Below are 14,861 nucleotides of genomic sequence, written 5' to 3'. Positions count from 1 at the left end.
ACAAGCCACGAGAGTAAAGATGAAGGAAAAGTGTTCCTGCCATACATCAAGGGAACCACTGACCGCATAGGGAAGCTGATGAGGAAACACAACATACAAACAATATACAGACCCACCAAGAAAATCCAACAAATGTTACGTTCAGCAAAGGACACTTCTGCAGGAGTCTACCATATACCATGCAGCTGTGCACAAGTCTACATAGGGACCACCAAACGCAGCGCCCAAACAAGAATCAAGGAACATGAAAGGCACTGCAGACTACTTCAGCCAGAGAAATCAGCCATAGCAGAGCACCTGATGAACCAACCTGGACACAGCATTTTATTTGAGAACACAAAAATGCTGGACCACTCTCACAACCACCATGTCAGGCTACACAGAGAGGCCATTGAAATTTCAACAATTTCAACAGAAAGGAGGAAACCATGAAAATGAACAAGATCTGGCTACCAGTATTAAAAAATTCTAAAATTGCAACAGCAAAAACAGCAGAGAGGAAACGGGCAGGGACATCTAATTACCTTTCAAGAAGAGTTTGCTCCAGGCACAGTTAACCCATTGTATGCTAATCAAGGTGGTCAGTTGAAATATTCACACCTAGCCCAACTGACAAAAGACCTTTGTCTCACCCTGGTCATTCCACAGATATATAAACCCTTTTCCCCAGTTCCAACAGACCTCACCTCTGAGGATGCTTGCCATAGATGCAGGAGAAACGTCAGGAAAAATGTCTCTAGAACATGGCCATATAGCCCGAAAAAACCCACAAGAACCATTTTTATTTAAGTAAATTTTCAGCATGTTTCAATAGCTTTGCTCCATAGCCTGAATGACTTTAAGGTAGGCTTTTATATTTATAATCTAGTTTTTAAAATAAGACATTGGCTCTCAAGTTCAAGATCACTTTGGGGTCCACAAAAATAAATTGAATGAATAATCATCCTTTTGCTGGTGACTTGCCCAAACCACCCAGTGACCCTTGGGATTTAAAAGAGTTGGGTCTTCTATATTATGTGAACTAGTCACACAATTGCTGTAACTATGAAAAAATATTTTCCAAACAAGTTTGTTATACTGAAATAACCATGATGTAGCCAGGATTTATTAGCCGAGCTGCTTCAGTGATTCATACCCTGCCATTTGCCTCAAGGCATATAACAAATCATATACTAAAGAAAGCAGTAAAGATTACTAGTTGTGTGAATTTGCTACCACACAATGTGAGAAACATCCACTGTTGTTAGAAAAACTCACAACTAGGGAGATTTATCTCACAAAATGCAATAAACCACACATCAATTTTTGATCTCAGTCTCTTGCTGCTTTGTATAAATAACAACAAAAAACTTTGTACTCTTTCAGTGACTATTTTTGAAATATAACCTTCAAAGGGAAAGGGCAATCATTTCAGTGAAATGTTGCCATTAACAAATGAAGCATTATAACTGCAATAGCAGAGTGAAGGTTGGGCCTTATGGCAAATATGAACCATTTTACCCATGTAAAATTCTTCACATAAATAAATTAGAATAATAATAACAATAATGTTTATGCAGGAAATATATTGGGCCACAAAAAAATCCTACAGCTCTGAAAAAAACCCTTACATTTTAAGAAAATCGCAAATTGAGCTAAAAACACATAAAACGCATTTTATGTTTTACAGATGGTAGAGTTATACCCATCTAAATAATTCAATGGCCCTGCACCAGTAAGACACATTAAGTTTTCTATAAAATACTTAAAAGCTCAAATTAATCATTTAACTGCTGTAAACAAATTCTTTTACTATTTCATCACTAAGAGCTTCATAACATAAATGATAAATTAAGGAACACCTCAATATTTTTCTTTAAAATTCAGTTTTATTAACAAGATAATATAGAGCAAGACATTATTTTTGGATGAATGTTTAAACTCATTCAGCAAAGATATCATCATCCATATTCTCAAATCAAAAGTCAATAGGATTAATAACAGAATGATAGTTTAAAAAAACTTTTACAGGGAATTTCTGCTAGCTCTATGACAAAAGGAAAGGTTAAGGAGGCGGGTTTAAGGAGTCAATTTATGAAGACTGCAGATGTTTATGAAAATGACCTGCCTCTAAAAAAAAATAATCTAACATTATTTCCTAGCAGGTTCCTCCAAGATACTTTGACAGATTGTTTTACCTACAATTTGATGGCAAGATCAATTTTTTACCAGTTTTGTCCATTTTTATATCACCCCAGGATTTCAGCCTTGAATGGTTTGCTTTCCATCACTAAATAACCTAGGTGCTTTGAATGAGTCAGTGTGCCTATGCTTTAATCTGCAGCTAGAATAGTAATCTTATTTTCATGCATCTGGAAGAGACTAACAGTTATACCCTGCAGACAGGTTCTGACCCGCAACATTCTGAAACATGATCTCTTTCCCAAGTTGTTTGACAGAGTAGAAACTAAAGATACATATATGATTCTCTCTGGAAAGGTAAGAGCTGAAGGCAAAGGTTAACATGACAGAAGAAAGAAGAGCAGATCTTATCTAAATCAATTTGGGTAAAACATAATCAGCCAGTATTTAGAGAAACTTATAAACAGTTATACAATGAGTCAGCTGTGACTTGGAAAACAATTCAGCTATTCAACATTGGTTAAAAAAAAAAGCAATAGCAGCTACAACTCTGAACTCTAGAAAGGAAACAGAATAAGGAAAAAATAGGAGCAACACCTTTTTATTACAACATTATGCAAATGCTGCCTTAAAAAGGAGCGAATTGTGTAATATTTCACAGAAAAATCTCCAGTGTAGAAGTTGTTAGAGATAAGTAACTATTTTAAGAGTCCCAGATAAAGAATTTGCCTTAGGCATGCGTGTATGTATTTATTGCTTATTCCTTTTAATTATGGATGAAAATTTTCTCTCCAATAGGTGAAATAAAATTCTATCAAATGGGTGAAAAAACAACCTTTTGCAAAAATATGCATAAAGAACTGCAAAGAAACCATGGCATTATGTGTGAAATACATAAAATAATGAAAACATATAATCAGTTTACAAATTAATTACACTAGCTCAAACTAAGGTTGTATAAAATTCCTATTAAAAACTAGAGAATATCTGCTGATCGGGCTCTGAGAAGCATGCATGCTATCAAAAGCCTTTTCTCCTGCCTCCCTTGTTGCCAAAATAATAATAATAATAATAATAATAATAATAATCTCTCCGATGGGGACTCGGGGTAGCTTACATGAGGCCAAGCCCAAACAACAAGTTACAGCAGAATAAAACTGAAAACGCAAATCAAAAACGCAGACAATAAACAGCATCATAATTACATAAAATATGTGAATACATAACGATATAAAATTACAATAAACACAAACACAATGACAATGGGTGGGCTACATGTAGTGATTAAAAGAAAAACTAATTAAAACTTATTAAAAACTAATTAAAATTAATTAAAAACTTGGGTGAGATAAAGGAGAAGCAGGTTATTTGCAGAGGAGGGCTCATTATAGCGGGGGTTGTGGAATCAAACTTTCCCACAAAGGGGGGGGGGGTACGTGTACTCCAATGACAGAACATTGAGGCTAAACAATAGTGTGAGGTTATATACCTACTCACCAAAGGCGCAGCGGAAGAGCCAGGTTTTAAGGTTCTTTTTAAAGGTTTCTAGGGTAGGGGCTTTCCTAATCTCTCCAGGTAATGAGTTCCAGAATTGGGGGGCCACAGAGGAAAAAGCTCTCTCTCTTGTACTTACAAGGCGAGCTTGTGAAACTGGCAGGGGTGAAAGAAGGGCCTCCTCAGAAGATCGGAGGACCCAAGCTGGTTCATGGAGGGAGATACAGTCACGAAGGTAGGCGGGTCCCAAGCCATTTAGGGCTTTATAGGTGATAACCTGCACCTTGAATTGGGACTGGGAAATAAATGGCAGTCAGTGGAGCTCCTTAAACAGGGGGGTTGACCACTCCCTGTAAATTGGCCCAGTTATTAATCTGGCTGCCAAACGTTGGACAAGTTGTAGTTTCCGAACCGTCTTCAAGGGTAGCCCGACGTAGAGTGCATTACAGTAGTCCAGTCTAGAGGTAACTAAGGCATGGACCACCATGGTCAAGTCAGACTTCACGAGGTAAGGTCACAGTTGGCGCACGAGTTTTAGTTGTGCGAAGGCCCTCCCGGCCACCACCGACACCTGTGCATCAAGCGTCAGCGCTGAGTCCAGGAGGACCCCTAAACTGGGGACCTGTGATTTCAGGGGGAGTGCAACCCCATCCAGCACATGTTGCCACCCAATACCCCGGTCAGACGAGCGACTGACCTGGAAGACCTCTGTCTTGTCAGCCTTTTTTCCTTCCCTTCCTTGCCACCCAGATTTCTGTGATACTGTGCTTCTGTTTTGTTTTACATAGTTTCACTCTTCCCATCAGCCCTATTGTATCTGTAAAATAAAATGTCTATACACAACATTGCTTTTAAAAAGATATTCACAATCTGTAGAGTAATATATATTTATTTCATTTTGATAGATGATTCGAAGCAATGCAAGAGTCTTTGGATATTTTAGCTGACAAATATATAAAGATCTCGGAGTCCTCGGGGAGAACAAGTTAAACATGAGCCAACAATGTGATGCGACAGCAAAAAAAGCCAATGGGATTTTGGCCTGCATCAATAGGAGTATAGTGTCTAGATCTAGGGAAGTAATGCTACCCCTCTATTCCATCTTGGTTAGACCACACCTGGAATATTGTGTCCAATTCTGGGCACCACATTCGAAGAGAGACATTGACAAGCTGGAATGTGTCCAGAGGAGGGTGACTAAAATGATCAAAGGTCTGGAGAACAAGCCCTCTGAGGGGCGACTCAAGGAGCTGGGCATGTTTAGACTGAAGAAGAGAAGGCTGAGAGGAGATACGATAGCCATGTATAAATATGTGAGAGGAAGTCACAGGGAAAAAAAATGAAATGCAAAGATACAGAATGGGGGACGCCTGGCTCGAGAGCAGTACGTGTGAAAAAGATCTTAGAGTCCTTGTGGACAACAAGTTAAACATGAGCCAACAATGTGATGTGGCGGCAAAAAAAGCCAATGGGATTTTGGCCTGCATCAATAGGAGCATAGTGTCTAAATCTAAGGAAGTAATGCTACCCCTCTATTCTGCTTTGGTTAGACCACATCTGGAATATTGTGTTCAATTCTGGGCACCACAATTCAAGAGAGATATTGACAAGCTGGAATGTGTCCAGAGGAGGGCGACTAAAATGATCAAGGGTCTGGAGAACAAGCCCTATGAGGAGTGGCTTAGGGAACTCGGCATGTTTAGCCTGAAGAAGAGAAGGCTGAGAGGAGACATGATAGCCATGTATAAATATGTGAGAGGAAGCCACAGGGAGGAGGGAGCAAGCTTGTTCTCTGCTTCCCTGGAGACTACGACATGGAACAAGGGCTTCAAACTACAAGAAAGGAGATTCCATCTGAACATGAGGAAGAACTTCCTGACTGTGAGAGCCGTTCAGCAGTGGAACTCTCTGCCCCAGAGTGTTGTGGAGGCTCCTTCTTTGGAAGCTTTTAAACAGAAGCTGGATGGCCATCTGTCAGGGGTGCTTTGAATGCAATATTCCTGCTTCTTGGCAGGGGGTTGGACTGGATGGCCCATGAGATGTCTTCCAGCTCTATGATTCTATGATTTAATGAAATGTGTATGTTACATAAGTCTTTACGGCTGTCTCTTTGATACTTTGACACTGCCCCAAAAGAATGCCAAGAAACCATAATTTTGTTCAGTGGAAAAGCCTAATACAGAAGTTCTCACATCTTTTGAGTGTATATTCATGTGAAAACCAATAGGCGTAGGCATAAGAAAGAAATGTAATACGTTCACATTTTATTAAAGTCTAGCTTAATTGCACTTCCCAAATGTATAAATGAGCTAACAAATAGTAATTCTTGAATCTTTATACTTCTCCAAATAGCATATTTCTCAAATTAAAAATAATATACATATATTAAGGGAAAAGTACACTAAATTAACATGTGTAACTCAATGTTTTGTGTGGTTAGAATGCTAAATAGATACTAAGGAGATCCAAGATTAAATTCTGAATCGGCCATGGAATTCCCTGTGTGAACTTGGAATAGTAGATCTCTTTGAGCCTGACCTATCCTACAGTGTTGCTGTGATGATAAGGGGAGAATGGGGCTCCTACTCAATCTTTCCTCCACCCTAATTCAGGGAACTAGGATTTCCCACCAGTAAAGGAATAGAAAGATTGAGATATTGCTCTGGATTCAATTGCACATGCCCTGTTTGCACCAAGAACAGCAACCACAAAAACAGATCCTGTCCAGGAGCAACAACATTATCAGTAAGGTAAGTAGAATGCCCTAGCTATTCTTGTAGAAAAGGAACTATTGTGCAAGATAACACTGTTCCACTTTCCTGCAGTTTCTGAAAAAGTAACATTTTTAACTGGGACTTATCAAAGTGGTCACTGCTGGGTGAAAAGGTTGTGCTTCATCTCCTTCATGATATCACTACCGTCATAAGCATAGACCTTCCAACACTGCTTCAGTTGAAGTAAACACATCTATCTTGCAATGATGAATAGAAAAAGATAATGAGGCCCAAATAATGCCCAAAGTTGATGAGGCCCAAATAATTTCTAATGGAGGATCAGCTCTGCCAAAGGTAGCCAAAGGAGAACCTAACAGAATGGACCTCAATCTCTTCCTGGAATAACCATCGATCCATTCCTCCAGCAAAGCTCAGTAATTATCTGATACACATAGATACTATAGCCGTAGAAACATGCTGTCTCAAAGATGAAAGGAAATAGACTATTGAGACTTAAAAAAAAAAAGATGGTCCAAATAGCTTTAGTTTCAGTTTCTCTAAACAACCCAATCTGTTAGATTGCACAAAAGAGTGGGGTAGTATGGTCACAAAATATGGCATGCTCTTCTATTCTGGAGACAGCTGTTCCCTATAGTGAGACAAATGAAGTAGATGTGCTCTCAATGGGTTTCAAGTTATTGTGCCATTTTAATTCGGATCAAGATTGGAGACTTAGAAAGACTGCACTCATGTTCTCTAGAAAAAGGAGGAAGGGAGAAGGGAGAAGAAACAGGAAACATGGCAGCACTTTTAAGGCTAAGTGTTTTGTTACAAGAACTTTTCAAAATAAAAATAGATTTAGACCAAACTTGAAATTGTTAGCACAATTTACATCAGAAACATAATTTAAATAGACCAACATGTTTTGAGTCTCTAAAACTCTAAAAGACTCTTTCCTTTTTCCCAAAATTCTTTCTCTGCTCAGCATTGTGAACGCACCTGCATATATTATATAGACACTTTACAATACTTCAGTAATTAACTTCCAACTAATGTACAGAAACGTGGTAAAGTGCCAAGTGACTTTTTGAAAAATAATACATAAAACCTATTTCCAATTACAGAAAATTTGCTGAATATCTAAACTGTAGATTCGTTTTAAGAATGCAAACATAAGCAAACAAAATGATGTCCTGCCCAATCTTTTTTTTCATGGTGTCATTTCCCATCCAGTTTTAAACCTTACGATGCATTTAATTTGGTTCTCCAAAAGACACATAAGCCCAAGGCAATTTTAGTAACTGAAAGAGAGTTACTGCATATTTACACCAGTAAAACATTTCAACATCTTATGGAGCAAATCAGTTGTTGAATTTCACTGCTTGTTTCTAAACAGCTGAAATTGATTTTATTGAACCATCTCTGCTGATAGTCAAAACTAACCTCTTCTGTGTTTATTTACATACTTGGCATAGCGTTAGAAATATTCAGTGTGTGAAGAGTCAGGTGTCTATGGCTCCATTTGCACTGCCATATAAAGCAATTTCAGAATGCAATTAACTGCATTGAACCGGATTATATGACAGCATAGACTCAAATAATCCAGTTTGATTTGCATTATATAGAATAAAATAGGCTTATTGTCATTGTGCTATTTCACAACGAAATTAAATGCCTTCCCCAGCATGCATCACAAAAAACACACCCATCACTCTACACCCCAATCACCACCACACAGCTTCCAATGTCATATCAACGTGAAACCATGGAGTTCAACATTAGCCATAGCTCTGAGATAAAAGCTATCTCTGAGCCTGTTTGTCCTTGTTTTTGTCACCCTGTATTGTCTACCAGATGGCAATAATTTAAAAAGAAAAAAAAGAAAATGCTGAGTGAGATATATCTCCAAGAATACTTTAGGCTTTCTTAAGGCTGTGGAACCAATCAAGTTCTTCCAAAGAGGGGAAAGGGCAACCAATTATTCTCTGTGCTGAAGTGTCTGCCACTGTGCAGTTACCAAACCACATGCAGATACAGTAGGTTAGGACACTCTCTATAGCCGTGGTTCTCAACATGTGGGTCCCCAGGTGTTTTGGTCTACAACTCTCAGAAACCCCAGCCAGTTTACCAGCTATTAGGATTTCTGGAAGTTGAAGGCCAAAACAGCTGCGGACCCACAGGTTGAGAACCACTGATGTAAGGTCATCATCATTTAAACTTGTTGATTTTACAAGCATTTTTGGTATTACCTTAGTTCTTTTCTTTTGGTATCATTATATTGAAAAGTTTAGAAAAATAAAGGAGATACTGGGTTCATATATATTCTCCAACTGATGGAATAAGCAATCAAAATATTGTGTGATATATATAGTTACATCCAATAAAACAATCATTTTAGTAATATCCAATGTATTGTTGACTTTCATTTTCATCATCATGAGAATTGTAGATATCGTATCAAATTTTTACTAAACGCCTATCTGTTATAAAAACAGATGAAGGCCAACCAATGGAGTAACAAATGCTATTATTACCTCTTCCAAAGGGAATTGTCGTGTTTCTCCAGAAGTACTTAAAACCTTTGCTGAAAAACCTTTTATCATTTCAACATTCCAAATACTTTATCCAAGAAACCATCCTTTGTATAAGATCTTAGGGGTTGTGAAGCTTCTACTATCACTGCCACCAAACTCAGTGGGCAGTGGGCAAAAAAAATAATAATCACAAGACAGATGCAGACTAGAGGTTTCTTTCCAAGCTGAATTGTGCTTTCAATACAATTCTAGAAGTGGTCTACATCTTGAAATAAATTAGAATTGAAAAATGACCATCACAGATTAGAGAGCTGGGCCAAAACTAAGAAAATGAATTTCACCAAGGACAAATGTAAAATACTACACTTAGACAGAAAAAAATGAAATGCAAAGATACAAAACAGGTAATGCCTAGCTTGACAACAGTCCATGTGAGAAAGGTCTTGGATTCTTCATGGACAACAAGTTGAACATGAGCCAACAGTGTGATGCAGCAGCTAAAAAAGCCAATGGGATTTTGGGCTGCATCAAAAGTAGTATAGTGTCAAGACCATGGGAAGTCATGGTGCCTTTGTATTCTGCATTGGTTAGACCTCACCTAGAATACTGTGTCCAATTCTGGAAGGTACCCAGAGGAGGGCGACTAAAATAATCAAAGATCTGGAGAACATGCCTATGAGGAGCATCTTAAAGAACTGAGTATATTTAGCCTGCAGAAGAGAAGATTGAGAGGAGACATGATAACCATATATAAATATGTGAAAGGGTGTCATAAGGAAGAGGGAGAAGATTTGTTTTCTGCTGCCCTTGAAACCAGGACTAGGAGCAATGGGTTCAGATTACAGGAAAGGGGATTCCACCTGATCATTGAGAAGAACTTCCTGATTGTAGGAGCTGTTTAACAGGTTCCACTCTGCCTTGGAAGTGTGGTGGAAATTTCTTCCTTGAAAACTTTTAAACAGATGGATGGCCATCTATCAGCGATACTTTGATTGCGTTTGGGGTTGGACTAGATGGCCCATGTAGTCTCTTCCAACTCTATTATTCTATGATACTATATACACAAACCTGGGCTTCTGTGAAGCAAGATCTCAAACTATGGACCTATGTGCCTAGAAAGGGAAGGAGGCTCTATGCTTACTACATATTAGATGAATAGCAGATTTGTGTTTTTCTTTTGTGTTTCAAATAATATTTCATTTTTGTTTTTACTTTGCTTTTCCATTTGTTGTTTTTGTTATAATGTTTCACTTTAAGGACCAGAAAGTAATATGTAAGTAATTTTGATCAACAAAAAATCTATCATGATGTCCTATATCATTAGATATACATTGGTGTTGATATCCCTATATTTCACAAGGCATATGTAGTCTCCTGTATTGCATGTTTATTTGTATGTATGAATGCACATTAAATGAAAATTACCCTTACTAAAATTTGCATTCCTCATTTTCTAAAGTTAAACACATTTAAACAGTCTCCCAACAAACAGAGATTTTGTTTGCTTTTTCGTGTACCAATGAACTCATTGACCATTAATATTTTAACAACATATTTCAAAAATGTCATACATTCCTAAAGATCATTTTCAAAACTGCATATGGAAAATGGGTATTTTTGTTTTGCCATTACTTTCTGAATAGCTATATTATTTTCCCAGACAACCAAAGAGAATGAAATAACTTGCATTAAAAAAGCAACACTTTTCTCTTTTAACTGCAGAGGTGGCTGCCCATGTAAACAGAGAACATGTTCATAATGCACTGATTGCATAAGTCTGCTGGAATGAAACTCCAGAATACTTATAAAGAAACAGTCTAACAAACAATTTATTTATTTGGTGAAACTTGGCAGAAATCTGTTGGGTTTTTTCCCCACTAAATTAAAATGTTGCACTTCCAGGAAAGCACAAATAAAGACAGCTTTTTAAAAACATGGCAACGTTAGAGCTTTTAAAAAAATTCCCCAAGTTCATTTTGCAGGCTTACTAGTTTTACAACCTGAAGTTTCCCAAGTCTAAGTACTATATGCTCTACTGTAAATTGAGCTAAAGCTAGATCTCATTTGATCTTATTCTCATTAAAAGTTTTTCCCCTTAGCAGTCACCCCATTCTTTTCATAAAGAAACAATAAAAGCATTTCCAAGCCATGACATCTTCTCTAAGAAGACATTGATTTCATGTGAAACTTCTCTGTCCAAGCTTCTATCATATCTTTATGGTATACTACAAAATGTCCTGTTTTAACAAAAAGTCAGTAAAAATAATCTATTTTGAGAAAAAGGCTTTAAAAAGGACAACACATACACAAAAACACAGGTATTGTACAAAATACATCTGGGTGATACTTATGCACATAACGTAGTTGACTCCAATGGCCTGTTTTCTTTTCTGTTTACACTGGGAGCCATTTTATTTTCATTTAGAGACAAAATGTGTGTTCTATATTGTTATCTTTGTTGCTATGTTTGAATATATCTTAAGCTGTTTCAAATCACTGTTTTTAATAGGATAGCTTATTTCATTGTTTCTGGACTTTTAGCTGCACTTTCTTTTGATTTGTCTTGTAAGTGCCCTTGGGTCGCATGCTTGGAGAAAGGCTGAATAATGCACTCATTTAGTACATGCAGGCTGAGTATCCCTTGCCACAAATTCTTGGGAACAAAAAGTTCCATATTTTGGGTTTTTAAAAATGAATTCATATATATACATAATGAAATATCTTAATAATGAAATGCAACTCAAGCCTAAACATGAACTTAATTTATTTTTATTATACACACAGTTTAAAGCTAATCTTATACACAATATTTTTAATATTTTTGTGTACTAAACATAATGTATATATTGAACCATTGGAAAGCATATGTACTACTCTCTCAGCCACCAATATTTATTTATTTATTTATTTATTATTCGAACTTATATGCTGCCACTCTCCTGGGGCTCGGAGCGGCTTACAAGAATGGCTAAAATCTAACACCATTTAAAAACAATTTAAAACAATTTAAAAACAGCAATATCAAAAATCAAAGGCCTGTCAAAACAGATATGTCTTACATGCCCTGCGGAAAGCTGATAAGTCCCGCAAGGCACGGACTTCAGGTGGCAGAGTATTCCAGAGTGGAGCTCCTGGTGGCACAATGGGTTAGTCCCTTGTGCTGCCAGGACTGCTGACTGACAGGTTGGCAGTTTGAATTTGGGGAGCAGGGTGAGCTCCCATCTCAGCTCTAGTTTCTCATGTGGGTACATGAGAGAAGCCTTCGACAGAATGATAAAACATCAAACATCTTGGCATCCCCTGGGCTACATCCTTGCAGACGGACAATTCATTCACACTAGAAGCGATTTGCTGTTTCTCAAGTCACTTCTGACATAAAAAAAAGGCCACCAATAAGGATGATTTTAGAGGGCTTTGGATTTCACAATTCCAGATAAGGAATATTCAAGCTATACATGCATATATACATGAGACTGTTTACACAGATCTGTTCTATCTGTCCTATAATGTAAGTTGGATTTTTTCTTGCCTTCCGGTTGATATAAAATGAACTTTCTCCCGCATTGTTTACTGAAAGCAGCATACTTGTGGCAGCTGACCCATGTTGTAGAAGCTTCTTCAATATAGGTTGCCCCATTGTATCCCTGGGATATTATAGTTTTGTCATAGGCTAGAAGACAGTCAGTGAAGGTTCTTTCCTCACTAGCTGGTGCTGACTGAGTATGGCTCAGGTCTACCAGATGTTATCAACCAGTCTTACGAGCTGCTTCCTGGGAGTTCCAAATGGTTATTTGAAACCGCACACAAGCAATCCTAGCTATTATGACATGAACTTGAAGCCATGGCTCACTTTCAAGAGTGATCTGCTCTGCATATATTCTGCCCTAGATTCAATGATAGTCTTTTGAATTAATCTAAGCTTTAGTGTTCCCTGTCTGTAAAAATGGTGGATCTTTCTCAGTTATTTCATGTTTTATTATTAAGTTGTTGGTTGCTCTGCTTGTTCTTGCTATTCTTTTTATCAAAAAAGGTTTCCCATGGCAGAGCTGCTCAGAATCTCGGCCTTACAAATAATGCTGACAGTACCTTCCTTTTTCAAGAAATTAGCTCTTATAAAGACTAAGGAAGCCTTAAGCTAAGGAAATAGCAAAAAAAAAAAAAAAACCCTCCATATGAAGAACTCTGTGTATCTGAAAAATCTAGCAAATTGGAGAAAATGGACAACTTCAATGACTAAACTTCATTCTATAATAGCATTTTGGGTGTGTAAGTGGTTAATATGGAAGTATAGAATTTGGGAAAACCTGTTCTAGTGTTTAATACATTAACCTGAGCAAATAACCCATATAATTACACAAAAAAGAGAGCTACCACTAGTAACCTAATCCAAAGAAATTAAAATCTGAGTAACGGCTGAAATGGAAAAGATATGTGCAACAAAATTATACATGAGATTTGACTTGTTTCTATATGGTCTCTGAGATATTTGCCCTAAAAGCCCTTTAGGTCCACCAACATATTATTTCACAGTCATGGTTTGGATTGTGTTGACTGATTTGTATTGACAAGATTTTACTTGCATACATGAGCAATGATATGCCTTTGACGAATGTGGAATTTCATATGTCTAGGTTATTAACTAATCATTGTTATTAGTCCTGATAAAATAAGCATAATGAGTAACCTGACCCTGAACAGATATATCTGGAAGCAATGTCCTCTGAAGGAAATGAAATATACTCCTGATTGTATCATTTTTTAAAAAATAGAACCCAATGTCTTGTTATTGTTGTTGGTCTAATCTTGTCCACTATTCTCTTATCACATAGACTAAGCAGATGTTTTAGTAAGACAACAACGAGAATATATAATAGTGGAAAACACAGTAGTGGAATACACCATAGTCTGAAATATACAGGTTTAAATAGACTACAGGATGGATTATTTTTAAAAACCTATCCTAACAGGTTGAAACTATGTTATAAAATGACACTTGAGTATTATCTAAGTATTTGTCCTCCTTACATATCCTTATATGTGCATTTAGATTGCTTGCTGCATGCAAGAGCTCCTTGTAATATATCTCGTTCTAGTAAAACAAGTACACAACTAAGATATTTTTCTTTGTGCCAGCAAAAGAAGACTCCTTACCAGAACAGGACATTCCACACTCAAGGTTTTTTCTGGTGGTGCTGGCATACTATGTATCTCCAACGAAAACCACACTTTGCAGCTTGTTGAACTTTGCCCTAGGAAAGTTAAAGAAACAAGAAAATACTGAAGTCTCAACTGATAATTTCTTTAAACACATAAACATTTCATGTGTGAAAAATAAATCTGACAATTAATATACAAATTACTAAACCTCAGATCCTAGTTGCTACTTGGGTGTTTGAAAAGAGCATAAACTAGCTCTGTGAAAATATTTTTTCTTTAAATAAGGTCATCCCTACATAAAAATAGAAGCTGCTTTTAAACTTTTCCCTATTTCAAAAGCAGGTTGCCAAGCAGCAGAGTAGGTTGGGTTGCTGCAGTTAATTTCCTTTTAAAAGTAAAATAACCTTTAGGCCCTCTTTTGCCTCAATATCTGCATGCTGAAAATATGACATTGAACCCAAACGGGTTATAAAGATGGAACTGTACAAGGGCTTAATGTAATACGTGTTTCATCAGCACAAAATACACGCACAGAATATAGAACTTTACATGTATTTGTTAACAGTATTCTGTCCTTATAAGTAAAACAGGGATTTAAAAAATGATAATCTAGAAAAATGTATTGTACTTTCAGAGGCTGCAGTTGCCATCTGGTTGGAAGGTAAGTAGTTTTGCATTTGAACAAAGATAAGAGATTATCAAAAGTGAGCAATCTCTGCTTTCCTGGCAGAAGGAATGTTATTTCAGGCAAAAATTGTTGAGTTAGTGAGGATGGAGTAAGGAGCAGCACCGTTGCCAGAGTAACAGGGAGAAAAGAACGTTGTGTTATTATGGACTTCTA

General features: G+C 37.1%; 1 protein-coding gene across 1 annotated transcript in view; it reads right to left on the bottom strand.

Moving 5' to 3' along the window:
- Positions 1-14,861, bottom strand: part of CFAP47 (cilia and flagella associated protein 47) — a 318,966-nt gene that overhangs the window by 108,840 nt on the left and 195,265 nt on the right. The window contains exon 51 of the mRNA XM_060767112.2: positions 14,015-14,112. Coding sequence (XP_060623095.2) covers positions 14,015-14,112 — 98 coding nt within the window. The remainder of the gene's footprint in view (positions 1-14,014; positions 14,113-14,861) is intronic.

This window comes from Anolis sagrei, chromosome 3 (assembly GCF_037176765.1).
Source record: "Anolis sagrei isolate rAnoSag1 chromosome 3, rAnoSag1.mat, whole genome shotgun sequence".
NCBI classification, from domain to species: Eukaryota; Metazoa; Chordata; class Lepidosauria; order Squamata; family Dactyloidae; genus Anolis; species Anolis sagrei.
Note: the sequence above shows the minus strand (reverse complement) of the source record. Positions and strands in the feature narration are given on the sequence as shown.